Source organism: Cottoperca gobio, chromosome 5 (genome assembly GCF_900634415.1).
Source record: "Cottoperca gobio chromosome 5, fCotGob3.1, whole genome shotgun sequence".
NCBI classification, from domain to species: domain Eukaryota; kingdom Metazoa; phylum Chordata; class Actinopteri; order Perciformes; family Bovichtidae; genus Cottoperca; species Cottoperca gobio.
The window spans coordinates 23,051,999-23,070,925 of NC_041359.1; the positions used below are offsets into that span (position 1 = coordinate 23,051,999).

Genomic DNA, 18,927 nt, shown 5'->3' on the forward strand with positions numbered 1-18,927 from the left:
TATGCTGTTTCCTGCAGCGTGTTCATTAAATTGCAGGTGTTGAGCCTTTAATGCCCTGAAAAGCTCCAGATGGATATGTTGGCATCTTCCCGGGTGGAATCACTGACATCCAGGTGGAGGGAACTGCACGCATTTGTCTTTCATTATTTTGATCCCACTTTTCCATTCTTATCGTTGAGACCGAGCACGCTCTCCGATTAGATTTAGCATTTGAAGTTGGACATTTCGCTGCACAGCAACAAATGTTGATTGACAGGAATTGTGTTTCTCTCTTTACTGTTTTACACGCCGTTGTCCTCGACAAACCTCTTTTTGGTTTCACCATCGTAATTCAACTCCCTCAAGCGTTGCTTTGTAATACTTTCCTGCCCTTTAATTATTGTCAATCATGTAAAAATAAAAGAAGGGGAAATTGATTCCGGCTTCAGAGCTACCATCAAAACCATCAATCATTTCCACTAAAGTCTCAGACGGGCTGTTTATTTAAGACGCATTAGTGTTTGTTTTTAAAGCAATTATTATTTTTTTGGGTGTCTTCTTTGCGCTTGACGTCAGATTGGATTGTTTTTGCCGTGATCCAGCCGAGATGGAATCTCATCCTATCATTCGTCAGGCAGATTTGGATGTTCAAGGACAAGCACATACCTGAGATAACTCGGCCACTGTTTCAGCTACTGTTGTTACTCCTGGCTTAAGGAGCGTAGTAGTGAGGAAACCAGTAGTGGATTTTTCAATTATTCAATAGAAAATGAATCCACAGCTTTTTTCTTCTGACTACTTAATGCTTTTAGTCATTTATTAAGCAAAAATGCCAAACATTTGCTGCTTCCACCTCCTCAAATATGATGTTTTTGACTGTTGGTGAGACAAAACAAGACATTTTAAGGCATTACCTTGGGCTCAAGGATAGGCATTTTTCACTATTGTCTGACATTTTATAGACTAAACAAATAATTGTAAAATGAAAATAATAATTAGTTGCATCCCCAGGACAGAAAAACTTACTGCAGACTAAACTCATTAAACAATCAGGAAGCATTTCTGATTGATTCAGTAATGAATAATGTATGTTTACATTTAATCTAATTAAAACATTCAAATGTTAATTCTAGGCAAAGGAATATGCTTAAAAATAAGAATAAAATAATAATTTTCCAGACACAACTAGTTTACAACATGCTTTTAATTAGTGTTCAGACCCTGAGTACAAATCACCCGAATACCTCTTCGGCCCTGTGTGCAGTGATGTGTCCCAGTCTTCACACATTTGTCATGAGAATGTCAACAAAGAGGCCAGCTCTGCACAAACCTGCCCCCTTAGCAACAAACTGTCATGACCCCTTTTAGAGACCTGTTTTTTTCTAGAGCACTAAACACCCTCTCCATTTACAATAAGTCATCTGAGGCCCTGCTGGCAGAGCAGGCATGCCCCAGAAGAAGCCGTCTCACAAGGTGATTACCTCAGACATCTAAAAGTTGCCCTGACGTGAGGTTAGGGGAATGTTAACGATTGCACTGTGTAATACTGTCTACCTTGCAGTCTCAGACTTCCAGTGGCCTCTAAAATAAGTCGTCCCTCCCATTGGGAGTTCCACTTTTTCTGCCAGGATTTTTTTTTTTTTCATTTGGTGGGAAACCTTTTGCAGATTTCCATCGCTTTAGCAAGATGACTGCTTTACACTTGTGTGTGTTCTTTGCCCTACAAACCTGTCTAGACTTCCACGAAGCATTGCCAGTCATTTACGCAGTTCAGGGGTGACGAGGAGTTCAAAGGAGCATATGTCACACATGTTAATAATCACTTCAGAACATGAACAACACTTAAAGAAGCTGAACTCTAGTTTGTGATCAGGTACTGTCTTTTGAACCTTTTATAATACTTACAAGTATTACAATAAAATCAACCACAAATCAGAATTCATCATTAATACACCCTATTCCACCTTATTTGATACCACTCTCACGTCTGTACGGTAAACAAAAGGCTAGCGCGCAGCCGGTTAGCTTTGCTTAGCATATAACAGGGAAACATCTAGCCTGGCTCTGTTTGTAAGTAAACCTAAAGGTCCAGTGTGTAGGATTTAGGGGATATATTTATAACTATGTTTTCATTAGTGTCTAATCACCTGAAACTAAGAATGTGTTTTCGTTAGCTTACAATGAGCCCTTCATATCTGCATAGTGACCCCGCCATGATGCACCTCCATGTTTCTACTGTTGCTCAAAATGGTACATAACTATACATTTTTAAACTTTAGTTTATGTATTAATTAAGCAGACAATATATGACACGTTAATTATTTAGCTTTGGAGGTGTAAGCAGACATGCTACCTCTGAACAGAGGCAGGCTAGCTGTTCCCGCTTGTTTCCATTCTCTATGCTAAGCTAAGCTAACCGGCTGCTGGCCGTAGCCTTGTGTTGAACAGAGAGATGTGAGCGTGCCGGTAATAATCTTCTCATCTAACTCTCTGCAGTACTTGCATACTTCCCAGAATGCCAAACCTTTGATTGCTTTGATTTCCCGCTCACAATCATTCATAAAGTAATTATCCCAAATTTCCAAAATCCAAAGAACATTTCCAGTTAATAGGCATTCGGCCCTCGGTGGAATTGAATAGTTGGCACATTTTTTGTCCTAAGTTCAGAGGATGTGTCTGTGTGCGTGTCAAAAAAAATGTTGCCTGTCCTGTTTGGCTTTGGGGCTGTACTAACATGTTGTTCCTCTGCGTTTTCTGGCCTCAACAGGTATGTCAATCCCAAAGCATCTCTCTCTCTCTCTCTCTCTCTCTCTCTCTCTCTCTCTCTCTCTCTCTCTCTCTCTCTCTCAGCCCTGCAGCTGTCATTACTGCAAAGCATTCTGGGTACAAAAGAAGAGAAAGATTTCAGTGTTAGAGGGAGGCTTATGTCTATTTTGACCAATGAAGGCCACATTAGGAATTAGCAGCAGGTTCAGTAAGTGCATGTGTGAAGTTGTGAGGGAAGATGTGTGTGGAGGTGGCTGAGCGCTCTGTAATGATGACTGAGCAGGCCTTCCCTGTCAGCCCCCTCACTGAGATGTTAGGAATGTTTTCAGTCATGGCTGAGCAGTATGTTAGCAATTTAGGATTACCTCAATGTTATGAGAAGGGAGGAGGGGAGAGAATATGGGTGGAGAATGGGTTCAGGAGCGAGGCAGAGCTGGAGAGAGAGGGGTAGTGAGGTGGGGGTGGGGGTCGTAGGGTACTGGGAGTGAAGAGAGATTACCTTTTTGCTCACTATCTTAGCATGGAAGTGGAAAATTCCAGCAGTCATGTAGTAAAAGAAAAAGATAGGCGTGTCCTGTCGGGGAAGAGGTTAAGAATTGCAGCCTGCAGCGATCCGAGTAGTGTTGAGCAATCGACATGGAAATCATAAGCAGCTCAAAAAGAGAGTAGAGAGATGGAAAGTCAGCGATTGTGGGAAAGTTAGAGGCTGAAGACACTAATGTGTGTCTGTAGGGTGAATATTGTCTTTATTGATTAATCTGCCGAATATATTCTAGATTAATCGTTAGTGAAAGATGTCCATCCCACCCAAAGATATTCACTCCAACATGATACAAAAAAAGAGAAAAGCAGGAAACCTCCATATTTAAGAAGCTGAAAACTATCAAACGATTATCTAAAATAGTTGATTATTTTTCTGTCGATAGACTTATCAATGAGACGACTAATGGTTGGCAGCTGTGTGTGTCTGTGTCTGTTTGAGTGCACCTTTCATGTTCCCCTGCCGTGAAGAACAGCAGCCTTTTCACCGCCTCTCTGACCTCCGCCATGTCTGAGCAGATCTTGGCTGCTACGGCTGCAGCTGCTATTCACAGAGATCTCCTATCTTCTCTCTGTTTGAGAGAACAATGTGTCGGAAAAATTATTAACTAATTTAACCAGTCCTGCTGGGTCCTACTAACATGTCCATGTGACACCTGTTGCTTTAAAACACGTTTTACTTTTTAAAGTGAATCACATCCAGCTACACGTTTTGTTTCTGAACGCATCAATTCCTGATTTTAGTGTCCCAGAGCCTTCAGAATAAAATGTGTTTTTCGTGCTTGAGGACGGGGATTGAACACAGATCTCCTGAGGGATTATGTGACCTCTCACAATGTGTTGTTTATGGTCTTTAAATGTTGGGGTGTGAAGTGGAGGATTAGGGATTTGGGACTCATTACCTCAGTGTTTCTTTTGCTCTGTAACCAACCAATCTTTTGTCATGAGGTAGTGACATGATTGACTATTACATCGTTTAGACGCGTGATAATAAATCAAGGCTCTGTTCAATGTGTCGCATTTCTATCATAAACCAGTCTTTCTTCCAAAGAGCAGAACAAGTAGTGCCTGAGAGAATGTGTGTTTACAGTTACATTTCCAAATCATTTCAACAGTGAACTTTAGAAAAGTTGAATTGAAACTTTGAAATCAAACACTAGAGTTATTTGTGTGTGGTGTCTCTGCAGAAAACTGTATATCATATAAAACAAAAGCTGTAATTTGAAATATCACAAATCTAACCAGATGTTGTGGAAAAGCCGGAGATATCATCTCGGCTCACAACCACAGAAGTGCATTGTTCAGCAGATGAACAAAACACATTTTTGATTTGCCACGCAATATTATGTCTTTGCTCAACAAAGTTATAAAACAAGTTACAAAAAATGTAGAAGGTCTGCTACTTTTAAATAACTACGTTCTATTGTAAATAAGAGATTTAGTGGGGTTTTACTGAACATTGGAGAGTCTGGTAGGTTTGCTTTGAATTTACAGTTTTACTAACGAGTTTGTATCTTTTTCTTTCTCAGTGTACTTCGTACTGTATCCCAGGCTCTTTGCAATGAGATATCTGTGAAATTCATAGCAGAACTCTGTGGTTTGGACAATGTAATGTTTTCCCCCCTCTGCTCCTCGGCTGAAGAGATTGAGAGTGACAGTTGCGCGGGGGTCGGACTGGCATTGTTCTTTCTCTGCCATCCTCTGCTGGATGGTCAGCAGCAGGTGCTGCAGTCCGTTGAGTGCAGGGTCACACGGTGGTGTTGTTTTGGGAATAGGGGGCTGCTGCCAGGTGGCAGTTGTTGGCAGAGACAGTTATGGCTTTGTGTTTCCTCCAAGAGTTACTGCATCAGCTGCCCCTTTTGCCCCTCCAAGCGACGACCCCCTACCCCAACCTAATGGCCCTCACCCCGCCTCTAACCCCTGCTTCTCTCAGAGCTGGAAGTGCATGTGTGTGTTCACCCGAGCTCCGGCTGTGTTCGTAGGCCCAGGCCAATCAGACTGGCTAGCACAGATGTGACAGGCTTAGAGGAATGCTAGGAATGCGGAGGCGCTGGAGCGGGCGTGTCCATCCTTGGCTCCGGGGCAGAGGGGGGGACGGGCTAGCTCAGTATCGGCAGACAGTTCAGCTCTGCCGTGCTGGCCGATCGCCGGGCTGCCTACTTGGAGAGTACGGTGAGTGCTGCAAGCCTGCTGGAGATGGCCTGCAGTACTTTTATGGTAATTGCACTAACCAGGGCCTTCTGGAGGCCAAGTGCTAAAGAGTGTGTGAAAAAACAAGACTCATTTCTCCTGTCATTATATGTCTGGATACTCTAAAGACAGTTACACTTCCTAAACACACTGTGTGTGTGCGTGTGCGTGTGCGTGTGCGTGCGTGTGTGTGTGTGTGTGTGTTTAACCAGTTTTTGTTGGTGAGAATTTCTGTCAGCAAGTTTGAAAGAGTTTATCTCATTATTGATAATGATACAGCGGTTCAACCTCTCCATATGGCCCAATTTTCAGCCACAGAAACCCAGTCAACGTGACTTGGCAAAGAGAAGAAGTAAAAAGAAAGACTGATGGACTGGTTTCCCTCCAGGGAAAATAATAATAATAATAATGTGTTTTACACTTCCTATACACCAAGGATGATTTTTGCTTGATCCCAGCTGCACTTCTCTGAAAAAGCAGTGCTTGTTAAATCTCGTGCACGGCACTGAAGGTAAAGAGGACCCTGAAAGCCCAGAATAGAAGTTCTCTGCACAACCAGAATGTCGAGAGTAGATGTTATGTCATGAAAAACATGGTTCTGTTTTCTGAGCTCTCTCTATAATTAGGCTCCAGGGCCACGTGACCAGACAATACGTAGGTGTGAAACAAGCTGGTGAAGACTTTGGGATAAAACAGGAGAATAAACCCTTTTAATAAATGTATTTCAAATATCAAATGATAAACTAAATTTTAAATACGGTCTCCTAGAGGAAACTGAGGTGTTATGTGACCTGTGACAAAAGTGTGTTTGCCCTGAGTCTGAGAAGCTCTGGGAAAGGTCACGCTGCTGTAAAATGTGTATTCAACGTTTGACAAGACCGCCACCTTCTGTCCATTTTAGGGTATCATCACTGATGTCATGTCTTCTGTCACGTATTCTTGTATCATCGTCTTTCTGTTTTGTGTTCCAGGTCGCAATGAATTGATAGCGAGGTACATCAAGCTGAGGACGGGCAAAACCCGCACAAGAAAACAGGTACACGAGTTTTGATCTTTGGATTAAAAATAATCATGCATGAGTTTAGTTTTAGTTACTGACAGTACAAGACTTAACATAGTTATTAACAACATCATTATAAAATGATTTATAGTTCCCGATGCCAATGCTTGCTTACAAAAAAAAGTGGATTAAAAGTTTAAAGGATAAGTCTGGTTTTATTTCATATATTTCTTTCTTATTTTTAACAAATCCCATAAAAAGACCAAAACCAAGGCGCCTTTACAAGAGAGAGAATATCTCGTGGACCCCTCGTGTATGAACAGCACAAGAGAAGCGTATTGGAAAGATATTAATGAATTAAACATATTTGCGGATTCTAATATTTATAGATGTGTTAGATTAGAACGTAATCTATTAACTATTACACATTAAAACATATATATATATATATATATATATATATATATTATTGTTGAACTATAAAGCCTTATGTAAAAAAAAAAAAAGATCTTGTTCTTTACATTGGATTTGCTCGTAATAAGACAAATATATGTTATTGTTTGCATGAACTATAAAACTAATATACTCTCACTGCGATGTTATCTCTGTGAGTATATGTGTGTCTGCACGTGCATGTATGTGTGTGTGTGTGTGTGTGTGCATGCATCAGAGTGCATGTTGTTTTTATGTTAAAAAACTGTTTCACACCCCTTTAGGTGTCTAGTCACATACAGGTGTTAGCACGGAAGAAGGTGCGTGAATACCAGGCGGGTATAAAGGTAGGTGCCACCAACCTGCCTCCCGGCAACACTGACTGGGCGTCTCTTTCCTCTTTGGTTACGGCTTTCTCTCTCTCTCTCTCTCTCTCTCTCTCTCTCTCTCTCTCTCTCTCTCTCTCTCTCTTCCCTTGTCTTTTCACTCCCTGGCTCCTTTTCCTCTTCCCTCCTCTTGGCTATTCTTCTGTGCAGGTTTCTAGCCACTTGCAGGTTCTCGCCCGGAGAAAATCTCGCGAGATCCAGTCAAAGCTAAAGGTATGCGCTTCACCGCGGGCTCGGCGGGGCTGGTAAACGCTCGGCTTTGCACTAACCATCTCATTTGTAAAAAAAAAAAAAAACATTATCAGTCCTTGCTTTGATGCAAGGCCAGTTTCAGCTAGTGGATGCAAGCTTGGCATGTACAATACACAGTTAAAGAATAAATCAGAGATATAACTATCCTTAAGGAGTGTATCATCTCACATACCCACAGTCCTGCTTCAGTACCATGCATGCAGTGCACTAACAAACAAAGCTTTTTAAACTTTAGGTCATAGTTGCATTAACTGTTAGACTAATCCCACCACTCAGTAGTGAAGGTCTAGTTTCTGCTTTGAAGGAAGGCTACACAAGCGGTCATGATGAGCCAGCTGAACTGTCATTTAGCCGCATGTTGCTCCAGCTCTGTATCTGTCCTCTGTGCCAGCCATGCCTCTGCAGCAAACTGTACTTCTCTAAGACTTCTTCTTTCCCCTAAACCTCTCTCTACTTTGATACCTGTAGTTCCTTTAATCTGTCTGTCTCTGATGTGTTTTGTAAAACTGAACATTCAACAAAACAACAACACATTAATCTTCATCATATGACTCCTTATGACTTGTCTTGTAGATCTTTCAATCCCTTCATGCTTTTTATTGTTTTTCCATATTCACTTATAATGAAGACCTGTGCAAATACTGTAGTGCTAACTTCCATTTAAATTAACCCCTTGATGCAGACTAATCCTACAGTGGACACCAGCATCCACAAGTGACACATTTTCTTTTCTATGAAAATGTAAAATAAAAAATGTGCAATCTTTCCCTGTTCAGATGTAGTTTAGTTCAATCGCTCCTCACTGCTCGAGAAGCGTTTGTGTACGTACGTAAAACATAAAGTTGGAACTTGTTCATCCAGTGAATCAAGTTTGTGCGCATTCCATAAATGTCAAACTTATTATGTATGCAAATTATTAGACTATTCATCGTGCTCCATAACCTCCCTCTCTACTTAAGGCCACACAGCTCCGTATGGCAGAAACGTATGCCAGTGTATATGAACATTAGCTAAACATTTGTCATGCTCTCTGACGATGGGCTGATGTATTCATCAAGACGTGCTGTGAAGAAGTGAGGATGAGCTCCTCACAGGGACCCTATATACTATATTCAAACCCCAATAAGCTCCCAAAACACTAGCTGAACTGCTAGCTGTACTGTAGAAACACGTTTAATAAGTTATCAGCTTAACATAGGGTAGGAATAGGGTATCCACTCGTTATCAATACAGTTGGTTGTAGGGTTCACCGTCAGCCGACGTAGCCTATATCTAACGTACCTCTAACGTAGTCACGTACTGTATTCACGTACTGTATTGAGTATTCACGTATGTCTAACGTAACGTAACTTATGTGTAACGTCTGCATAACTTATGAAGCACATGTTGGGTACGTCCGAAAATGTTGAACATTTTCACAGACTCAGCGTTCAACAACGCACCCCAGCGTAACACAGTGAGCTCTTAACGAATAATACTTATACCTTACCTTATATCTACGTACACCAGCGTGTTGCCCATATTTTGTATACAACATATTTTTTGTATATCTTATGCATTCGGAAGTGATTTTATTTATTTATTTATAACCTTTATTTAACCAGGATATGGCCTCATTGAGATTAAAAATCTCTTTTTCAAGAGTGTCCTGGCCGAGACAGGCAGCAGCACAGTTACAGACAAAAAAACAATCACAATCACAACATTAATTAAAACATTTACAGACTTCAATGTCTTTAAGAGTTGCTTTAAGTCTGTTCACAGAGACCAGCTCTCTGAGTTTCAGCTCGTTCTGCAGCTGGTTCCAGGCAGCCGGAGCAGCGTAACTAAAAGCCCTTTTCTCAAGTTCTGTACGGACGTTTGGGACAGTTAAACAGTGATACACTGTCAATAGGTTAGACGTGCGTATCTGTATATGTTCACTTTTCCGATCCCATGAAAAGTTGGACGTATTTGGACAGATTGTGAGAAGTTAGTCTTCACCAGTGAAGTCACACTTACAACTTACAAAGCAAGGCCGCCATATCATCCTCCCCGCTCTTCTCACAGTCTCGCTGTGGAGTTTCAAAAATGTTTGCCGATCTTAAAATTAATTTTCAAAACACATTTTCTTCATGTTATCGTTTTGTTGGGCTCCGCATATCTAAAGCATACGTCTTACGTACGTTGTGGAAAATATATATACTCTCATTATTGACCAACAGGCAGCAATTTAATGTTTTAAAATCAGGATTTTCAAGGCTTCTGTTATATTCTGTGGTGACTTTAATCCTCTCTTCTCTTCTTCCTGTGAACACCTTGTTGCACACACAACCATCTGTATTTGTCTCCTTTACACAACACGACATATTTGAGTTTACACAATGTTGTAGCTAAATAAATATGAATAATTATAATCACCTCCTGCTCCTGTGTGCTCGTTAAACCCATTCACAAAAATATATTACATATTTTAATTTCAGCTGTTCACTTAACATGTCATTTAGCTTGTTTATGCTTTGTGAGTTCACCTTAGTTGGATGATAGCATTGGCAGCACTTGAAGACATTTTTGTAATGCTGTTTATTTTATTTCCCTGTAGCTTTTAAATGTTAAATATCGAATAATAAAGTGCATATGCAGTTGTAGTTTTATTTGTCTATTTTTGTCAAAGAGAAACTTCCTCTTGTGAATGGGAAATTGTAGCATCAGCTGAACAAACAGGAAGTGAAAGTGCGTCTGCTAAAAACGGCTACACACTGTAGTACCAGCTGTCCATTTGACGTAATACACTGAAGACTTGTGCTGCATTAAACCTCCAAGGGTTTCACTTTTGACTATTTGCTGTTGATCTTCTAGTGGGGGAAATGTTGAGTGTTATAACACGATCAGCTGCCCAATATTACACTACACATATGTATTGGGAATCTCGTGAAACAATATCTTTAAATCAAATAAAAGCCTTACAATTTGCTTTTGATGATGATTTCATGAATTATTGTGTATTATTTAAAACTTTTACTTCAGTCCAATTTAATTTAATTTAATAAAACAAAAATAATTTACATATTACAAATTTGCCAAAATGTATTATCCAATAGTTAAAAATAATATGGTGATAACTCCTGTATTGAAGCAATCTTCTAATACCTCAGTCCCTACTGAACCAGAGCAAACGTAGTTATTGCACACCATGAGGTGGCAAACCTGGATTGAAAATCATATTTTACATCAATGTAAACTTAACTAATAAATATTAACACATCATTTAGAACTGCACCGTACTAATGGTTTCTCTCCTTTTTTGATTCAGGCGATGAATTTGGTAAGTGAATCTGATTTGTGCAATAAGCTTCCCTGCTCCCCTTTGTTTGGCAACACCAGTGCAATGTCCCCTTGCTATGGCCCTCTGCTGGCATGGCGTCCCCGTCCCTTTACCATCCTGTAATGAAACAATGCTGAGGAAACAGCCACGCTTTGAACACGATACTGCTGCCATCCTGCCTGATATAGTGAAATCCCCTCAGTCTCTGAGAAAAAGCCCAAATCTTCCTTGCTTTGCATTAAGGTGTCTCTCTTTTTTGATTTGGGGTCTCTCTTCTGAGGCATCTGTCCTTTAATTGCAAAGACACAGCTTAATTAGCTGATGTGCATTATTTTTGCAAACATAATAAAAGAGCAATTGCATTTTAAATTTACGTGTATTAAAATAAAAGCTTTGATATGTTGGTAAATCATGAAATATGTCTCATGCACCCTGGACATTAATTTATTGTCTTTGTACATTTCCCTGACAGTACCACTTTCACCGCGTAGCAGTAATTTAATTTATTGTTGAACGCTTTTTGATGCAACACAAATGCAAATCTGCATTTCAAACCAATGCACTCTCTTTATTCTCTTTTTCCTTCGGGGATCATGGTAATACAATGACATTCAAATTGTCTCCGGACCCGAGCTTAAATACCACCGCGGCTTCATCTTCTCCTCTTTGCTTCAGTTCTGTCAAGCTGCTCTTTCAAAAAATGTTCTCATGGAATAATTTCAATAAGTGTTTTTATTGACTGTTAAGCTAAACGCATGTCAAGGTTATTGTAAGCTCGCCTGAAGATTATTAAACATAGTCATTTCAGAAATCAGGTGTTGTTTTAGATATGTATCAAACAGATACAAATGAATACAGTGGAAGTCTATGCACTCCACTGAAATACAGCAGCAGCAGGTAATGTTTAGGTTATAGTGCCACCTTGTGGTTGACTTCCATTATTCCTCTGTTTCAATCTGTAGGATCAGGCGTCTAAAGACAAAGCCCTGCAGAACATGGCAGCAATGTCGTCTGCACAGATTGTCTCCCCGAGTATGATAAAGAACCACCTTCCACCACTGCCTCCTGCCTCCTACCAACCTCCCAGAGTTAGCCCACCACTCGTTCTCTCACACATAAACACATGTTGTTGTATTTTTCACTCATTGGATTTTTTTATCTAAATAGAAAAAACAAATTTGTCCTATAAAAACCGTTTTGTTTCCCCCTTGCTCTCCAGTTCTGGCCTTCTATCCCAGGACAGCCTGGACCCTCTCAGGAGTAAGTAAACCGCTCTACTGAAGCCACAGGATGTTTGTAGTGTGACATTTAGTTTCCGAGGAGAGAGATTGGCGTATGAGATGAGCAAAGAGTACATAAAGAGTGACTGAGGCAGTGTGGGGGTTTAGTATCAGGTGGGTATTGAAGGGCATGTTTAACGGATCACGTTTTTGCACACCAGGCTGATTCTAGATGTCAACCTGGGAAGGACTTCTGGGCTTGGCCGCACCAGCCATGCGTAAGTTCCCCCTAGCTGAGGTCCAGCTGTGAGCACAAAGCAGAACTAACTCTTCTTCCACACTGTATTAAACTATGTTTCCTGCACTGATGTAAACCACCACCGGGCAAATTAACTGCTTCAAATTTGCTTGAGAAGAGGGGAGATACATCCTCATAGTGTTCGATGTCTTGCATTCACTGAAAGAATTATAAAAAATCCAAATATTTTACTCAATTTTCTTCGATTTGTCAGTAAACGCACAATTAATCGATGCTATTTTGCATCATTAAGAAGCAATGAAGCAGGTGGACTTACGCCTCGCTGGTGCAACAACACACGCTCACATTTCGAGTAACAGATTTTCACAATAAAACAACAGAAATACAAATATAGAAGGACCCATGTGCCTTAAACATATGTTCATATCATACCGTGTATAATACAGCTCATTGTCTCACTGAACCATTCATTCTCTTTCAGTATCAAATCTTTTGCACAGCCCCCATACCCAAGCCTATCAGGTCCTTTACAACAATCCATACCAAGTAAGTATGAAGTCAAAATCTGTGAGAACCTTTCAAAATTAAAACCCAAAAATGATGATTTCTAAATGTTTGTGTGTGTGCCTCCAGGTTATGAGCCCCTGGCACCGCCTCCTCCTCCATCTGCTACTGCAGTGCCCGTGTGGCAGGACCGGACCATCGCCTCCTCGAAGCTGCGGATGCTGGAGTATTTAGCCTTTATGGAGGTCCAGAGAGACCCAGACAACGTGAGTGAAAATGCACAACAAGGCTTCCCACATACAGACAGGGATGGAAAGCGGACACAGAGGGCTCAGGGGGCCACAGGGCCAGAGCCTCTGTTTGAAGTCTGCTGAAGGCAAAAAGCTCAGTTAGAAACACGGATGTTCTTATCGTGTTTGTTGCTCATCAGCCTGATCGTAACACTCTCCTCTTTCCTTATTGTTAATAGTGAACAGAGTTTCATGTTAAATTCTGTTTTTTTAGATTAATCACGTCCTCCCGTGTCTCTTGTCCCCTGTCCACTTGCAGTACAGCAAACACCTGTTTGTCCACATTGGACAGACGAACCCCTCGTACAGCGACCCGCTCCTCGAGGCCGTGGACATCCGGCAGATCTACGACAAGTTCCCTGAGAAGAAGGGCGGGCTCAAAGAGCTTTATGAGAAAGGCCCTCAGAATGCTTTCTTCCTAGTTAAATTCTGGGTGGGTTGTTATTATTTTTATATTAGCATCTACCAGTTTTTAGTTGCTATTGTGCATTTGTCTTTCACTTTGTCTGGTTTATGCTTATTATCAAAAAATGTAAAAGTTTAAAATGTATAAACCTTTTAGCTCGGTAGGAAGTAACAATACCAACGGTACATTTTTAGTTAAAACACCCATCTTTAAAATCATAAAACCGACTGTAAAAATGATTAAATAATTGCTAGAAGTGTTATTTAATTGTATTTTACAGACAAAATCCCATTACATTACTAATTCTTGTTCCAGTAGTTACTGCAGACATGCAATAACATTTTAAACCTACATATTAAGACAGTTGCACATAGTTTTTTACCTACACACACTTTAAGAGTGACACAAGTGGTAGCAAAGTGCAGCTCATGCCAACCGCTTCCTTTTCTTATGACACAGCTGTGTTTTTAAGATGGATTGCTTCACTGCATTTTCCTCTTTATGTTAGTAAACCATCCCTGCACACATGGTGTTGTCCACACACATCTAGTCTTAAGATCCTTTTTGTAAACTTAATGCAATTCACACGATACAAGAACATTTAAGTGAAATCCAAGTATGTGATGATCATCACCAATCTGATTAAATGTTTGCTCTCTGCAGGCGGACCTGAACAGCAGCGGTATGCAGGACGGCCCTGGTTCTTTCTACGGCGTCAGCAGCCAGTACAGCAGCCTCGAGAACATGACCATCACTGTTTCAACCAAAGTCTGCTCGTTTGGCAAGCAGGTTGTGGAGAAAGTAGAGGTAAGAGCATGCATTGCTTCTGTATTCTCCTCTCAAACAAAGCATGTACAGCGTCTCATTTTCACTTCACTACTTGGTGATTCTGACTGTGTGTGTGTGTGTGTGTGTGTGTGTGTGTGTGTGTGTGTGTGTGTGTGTGTGTGTGTGTGTGTGTGTGTGTGTGTGTGTGTGTGTGTGTGTGTGTGTGTGTGTGTGTGTGTGTGTGTGTGTGTGTGTTGCAGACAGAATACGCCCGCCTGGAGGGAGGAAGGTGTGTTTACAGGATCCACCGCTCTCCTATGTGCGAGTACATGATCAACTTTATCCACAAACTCAAACACTTGCCTGAAAAATACATGATGAACAGTGTTCTTGAAAACTTCACTATCCTACAGGTAACATACACTAGACTTTATCGGATTGTAGAAGGAATAGTGTGACGTTTTGGGAAATATATCGAGAGTTAGATAATCGATACAACTATTCACGTCCGTACGATCAATATGAAGCTACAGCCGGCAGCTATTTAGCTTAGCTTAGCTTAGCTTAGCTTAGCACAAAGACTGGAAACAGCCCAGCACATAACCCGCCTTAAAACAACATGTTTTCTTACGGATTAAACTAATTAGATTTATTTGTTCATTATTGAGCTTTAGATGTGCTGGTAGGAGGATTGTTTTACCTGCCAACAGGGCCAGGCTAGCTGTTTTCAGTCTTTGTGCTAAGCTAAGCTAATCAGCTGCTGGCTGTAGCGTCCAGACTACAGACTTGAAAAGAGGTATCAATCTTCTCGTCAAATCTCCACAAGAAAGTCAAACTATTCTTTAACTGTGTGTCACTGCAGTGTTTATGAACAGGCTGCTTCACTTGACATTTTCCCTCTGCCCCCTCAGGTGGTGACGAACCGCGACACCCAGGAGACCTTGCTCTGTATAGCGTTTGTTTTTGAGGTTTCCACAAGTGAACATGGAGCTCAGTATCACGTCTACAGACTTGTTAAAGACTAACAGCTCTTCAGGGAGGTTTTTTTTTGGAAAAGCCAGAAAAAAAGCGTGACACAATCTCTCTTCGACCAGCTCAACCATCCAGGAAAAACAAAACAACACAAAAACATTCAAACAATGCTAGACCGAACTAACATGGACACATTTTATGCTTTAAAAAAACAAAAAAGTCTTCTTCGCAAGGAAAAAAAAGAGTGAATCTCAACGTGCCAACACACAAAGATATTTTTGAAGAATTACGTCTTTTTCAAACAACCAGCTATTTTCCATGTGTTTCAACATGCTTTAGATGAAGTGGGTCACTTTGCCAAGGTAATCGATGGATCTTGAAATGTTTTATTGAGGGAACAAGAATGTGTTTAGGGTTGTTACAGTAAGTTTGTTAGGAAAGCAAGTGCCTTTTCTCCAAAGATTTTATCATAGCCTGCCACTTTGGATTACCTTTTTTTTTTTTTTTTTTACTACCTCTTGTTTTTAAAACGAACAGAAAACTAGTCACACAGGTGTATTTTGTCCAAACAACTTGGAAAGAAAACCTCTCAGATTGACATCTTTTGAGGCGTTTTTGTTTGTGTTTGGGCACACAGAGTGATGGGACGGGAGAACTCATATTCATGTAGCCTGTTGTTTTTACAAAAAAAAAAGATCGTCCCAAGTTTTACAGTCCACATGTATAGGGAGAAGGTTTATTGTGTTACCGTACTATTTAGGTTCTGCTTTTTTTTAAATGTTTTATTACACAATTTAAAAATCAGGTCTTACAAGCATCTATCTAATACTGACTTTAGACACTAGGGATGCCTTGTACCATTGCTAGACTGACATAAAGGCAGGGCTTTGCCATCCTTACGAGATCCCCTGTTATTTCTCTCTGTTTGAAGACGTGTGCTTGGTTGCACTTAAAAGATCAAGAAGGGGAGGTGAAGCAACAGCAGTGCTTATTTTCTGCCTTGAGTTATGTAGCCTAATTGAAAAATGAATTATTTCTGTACTGTGAGTCAGTGGATGCTAAAGGAATATGTGTTACATAGGAGTATTGTTTTTTTTTTGTTGGTTTTTTTTTTTGGGGGGGGGGGGGACTTTCTGTTCATATTTGTGATCAAGTGACTCAGCACAGAGACCGTGGTTTAAGTGGAGAGAAGTTAATCACTGTTTCTTTTGTTTAAAAAAGAGATTGTATGCTCTGAAGCCGGTTCATGTGCTTCACTGTTCTCCGTTGTAATGTGTGGAGAAGCTGCATCTGTTGATAAAAGTTCAGTTTTGATATTTAGGACAATTCTTTTTACTGACATTAAACATGAAATAATTTTGAAATCAAGCAAAATAATTGTCTTGAATGAGAGCTGTTGTCTCTGTGCTGTGGAGTATGACCATTGATTGTTATTTATAGGGTTGGAAAAGAAATAGCGGGAGGGCAGGGTGGGGTACTGGAGATGTGTTGATACTTTTCCACTGTGATGGAGACGTTAAAAGTATTGCAGGACTCATATTAGAGACAGGAGAACTGTCATTGCATGGATCCTGCTAGACAAGTGTCTACTCTGTGTGGTTCACTGGACAATTGTGCTATAAAAGTTCAAATTTAAGATATTGTACGGCGAAATACTTGCACCTGGCTTTGAATGTCATATTTCACAAGCTAGATACAATAACACTCCTCTAGCAGGTTTCTCAATTTATCTTTTATACAGACATGTTTTTCGCCATTATCAAAATTAATGTTTTTGTTTTGATTCTGTTGTCTTTTGACTTTCAGTGTTTGCCATATGCTTCACTGAAAATAATGTGTGATTGTGCTGATATTGATAATTAATAATGAGATATCTAATGTATCATATTCTGAATGGTGTGGGCAGTTTTGTTTTTTTTTGTTTTGGTTTAAGGTGGTTTACTGTTGTCTTTGTTACCATTGTGCATTGCAATTTTATACTTCAAAGTAGAGGTTGGACTATGTAATCAAAGAAATGTATCTAACAATAAAAGACGCATGGTGCCTTTGGGGCCATTTTCCCCCCAGAAAACTTATTAAACATGTTTATAAATTTGTTTTGTCCATGATGGTTCTTTTCATTGCGCACTGTAGCAGTTAGTTTAGTTTATTTCTCCGACTGAAGGCCAAACATGGAAGATTTTACAAGTAAAGGTAAGACCACAATTGTATTGAAAATGGGATATGACTAAGAGAAAACAATCCAATATTTAAATTAAAAACTAAATGTTGACCTTATATAAAATATTCTTCATTTTTTTGGTAATCCTTTTGTTGAACAGTCTGTATTAAAATTAATCAAAGCAACAGACTAAATAAGCTTTTAAAATTAACTGAATATTTCGATAAATGTTGAAAATTGAAATCCGCTTTTTGACCTGCGTGCGTGCGTGTGTGTGTGTGTGTATATAAATAATGCTGATATGAGATATGAAACATAACCAGTAGTCAATGTTAATACTGCTAAGAAAATGGTGAATAAACTACTCTGCTGGGTTTATATAATTTGTAAATCTGACTGAAAAAGTCAGTGCCTCCCCAGCCATGAACCTCGCCGCACGTGTGTGCTGTACAATATAATAGTGTTACTGAACGAGGAGGGAATACTTGCGAAATATTTAATTTTCCATAAATCAAAATGTAAATATACAACATCAACGCTGCTCAGGACAGTTGGATCTGACGTACGACGTATGACGTAGGACGCTGGTTGCTATGGAATCCATATATTCAACTCATTCCAAAAATCAACATTTCACTCTGAGACTTTGGACGAGAGACTTTCACTTCGACAATTTCTACAAAACTGAGCCAGTTACACGTGAAACAGGACCCCATCTGAACCCAGAACAACTATCACGGAACATGAAAGAATATAACAAGTTTAATACTTCTTCAAGGCTTTTATTCAGGCGTCCAACCCCCACAGCTCCGGCACCTGACTTTCATTCAGTGTTGTTTAAGTCAAATATAAGAAAGTATTAATTATGTAATATTACAGTAAGGTAAGCTTTCCTCAAACAGTTTGTCACCGTGTTTAGAAAATACAATATCGTCTATTGCAGAATACAGTATGCAGTTACCTTCAGTGAATGAATGTTACACTAAACAGCAAAGTGATGTTTTAAAGACATATAGGTTCAACTTTCAGCCCACATTCAACTCCATTTAAACATCTTTAAGTGATCATTTCTTTCTGGCAGCTTAGTGTAACACATATAGTATATATAGTATAGTTGTGTTGAATTGAGTAGAGTGCATTCCCAAACTGTATTTTGATTACAGATGTGTGACGTGCTGTTTCACCTCCTGGACCACAACTACCAGAGGAGAGAGCCCAGCAGGAGCCCACAGCTGCACAGGAGATTCAGCTGCACAGGAGGAGACTCAGCTGCACAGGAGACTCAGCTGCACAGGAGGAGACTCAGCTGCACAGGAGATTCAGCTGCACAGGAGATTCAGCTGCACAGGAGATTCAGCTGCACAGGAGGAGACTCAGCTGCACAGGAGGAGACTCAGCTGCACAGGAAACTCAGCTGCACAGGAGGAGACTCAGCTGCACAGGAGGAGACTCAGCTGCACGGGAGACTCAGCTGCACAGGAGACTCAGCTGCACAGGA

General features: G+C 40.3%; 1 protein-coding gene across 6 annotated transcripts in view; it reads left to right on the forward strand.

Moving 5' to 3' along the window:
- The window catches only part of tead3b (TEA domain family member 3 b), a 30,811-nt gene extending 13,449 nt beyond the window's left edge, over positions 1-17,362 (forward strand). The window contains exons 4-16 of one of the 6 annotated variants that reach the window (XM_029431996.1): positions 6,447-6,511; positions 7,192-7,254; positions 7,444-7,506; positions 10,838-10,849; positions 11,812-11,937; positions 12,069-12,109; positions 12,291-12,347; positions 12,810-12,874; positions 12,962-13,098; positions 13,382-13,555; positions 14,192-14,335; positions 14,557-14,709; positions 15,208-17,362. In XM_029431996.1, the coding sequence (XP_029287856.1) occupies positions 6,447-6,511; positions 7,192-7,254; positions 7,444-7,506; positions 10,838-10,849; positions 11,812-11,937; positions 12,069-12,109; positions 12,291-12,347; positions 12,810-12,874; positions 12,962-13,098; positions 13,382-13,555; positions 14,192-14,335; positions 14,557-14,709; positions 15,208-15,321 (1,214 nt within the window). In that variant the 3' untranslated portion in view covers positions 15,322-17,362. The remainder of the gene's footprint in view (positions 1-6,446; positions 6,512-7,191; positions 7,255-7,443; positions 7,507-10,837; positions 10,850-11,811; positions 11,938-12,068; positions 12,110-12,290; positions 12,348-12,809; positions 12,875-12,961; positions 13,099-13,381; positions 13,556-14,191; positions 14,336-14,556; positions 14,710-15,207) is intronic. The other 5 variants (XM_029431997.1, XM_029431999.1, XM_029431998.1 and 2 more) reach the window with 5 other exon arrangements.
- The last annotated feature ends 1,565 nt before the right edge of the window (positions 17,363-18,927 follow it).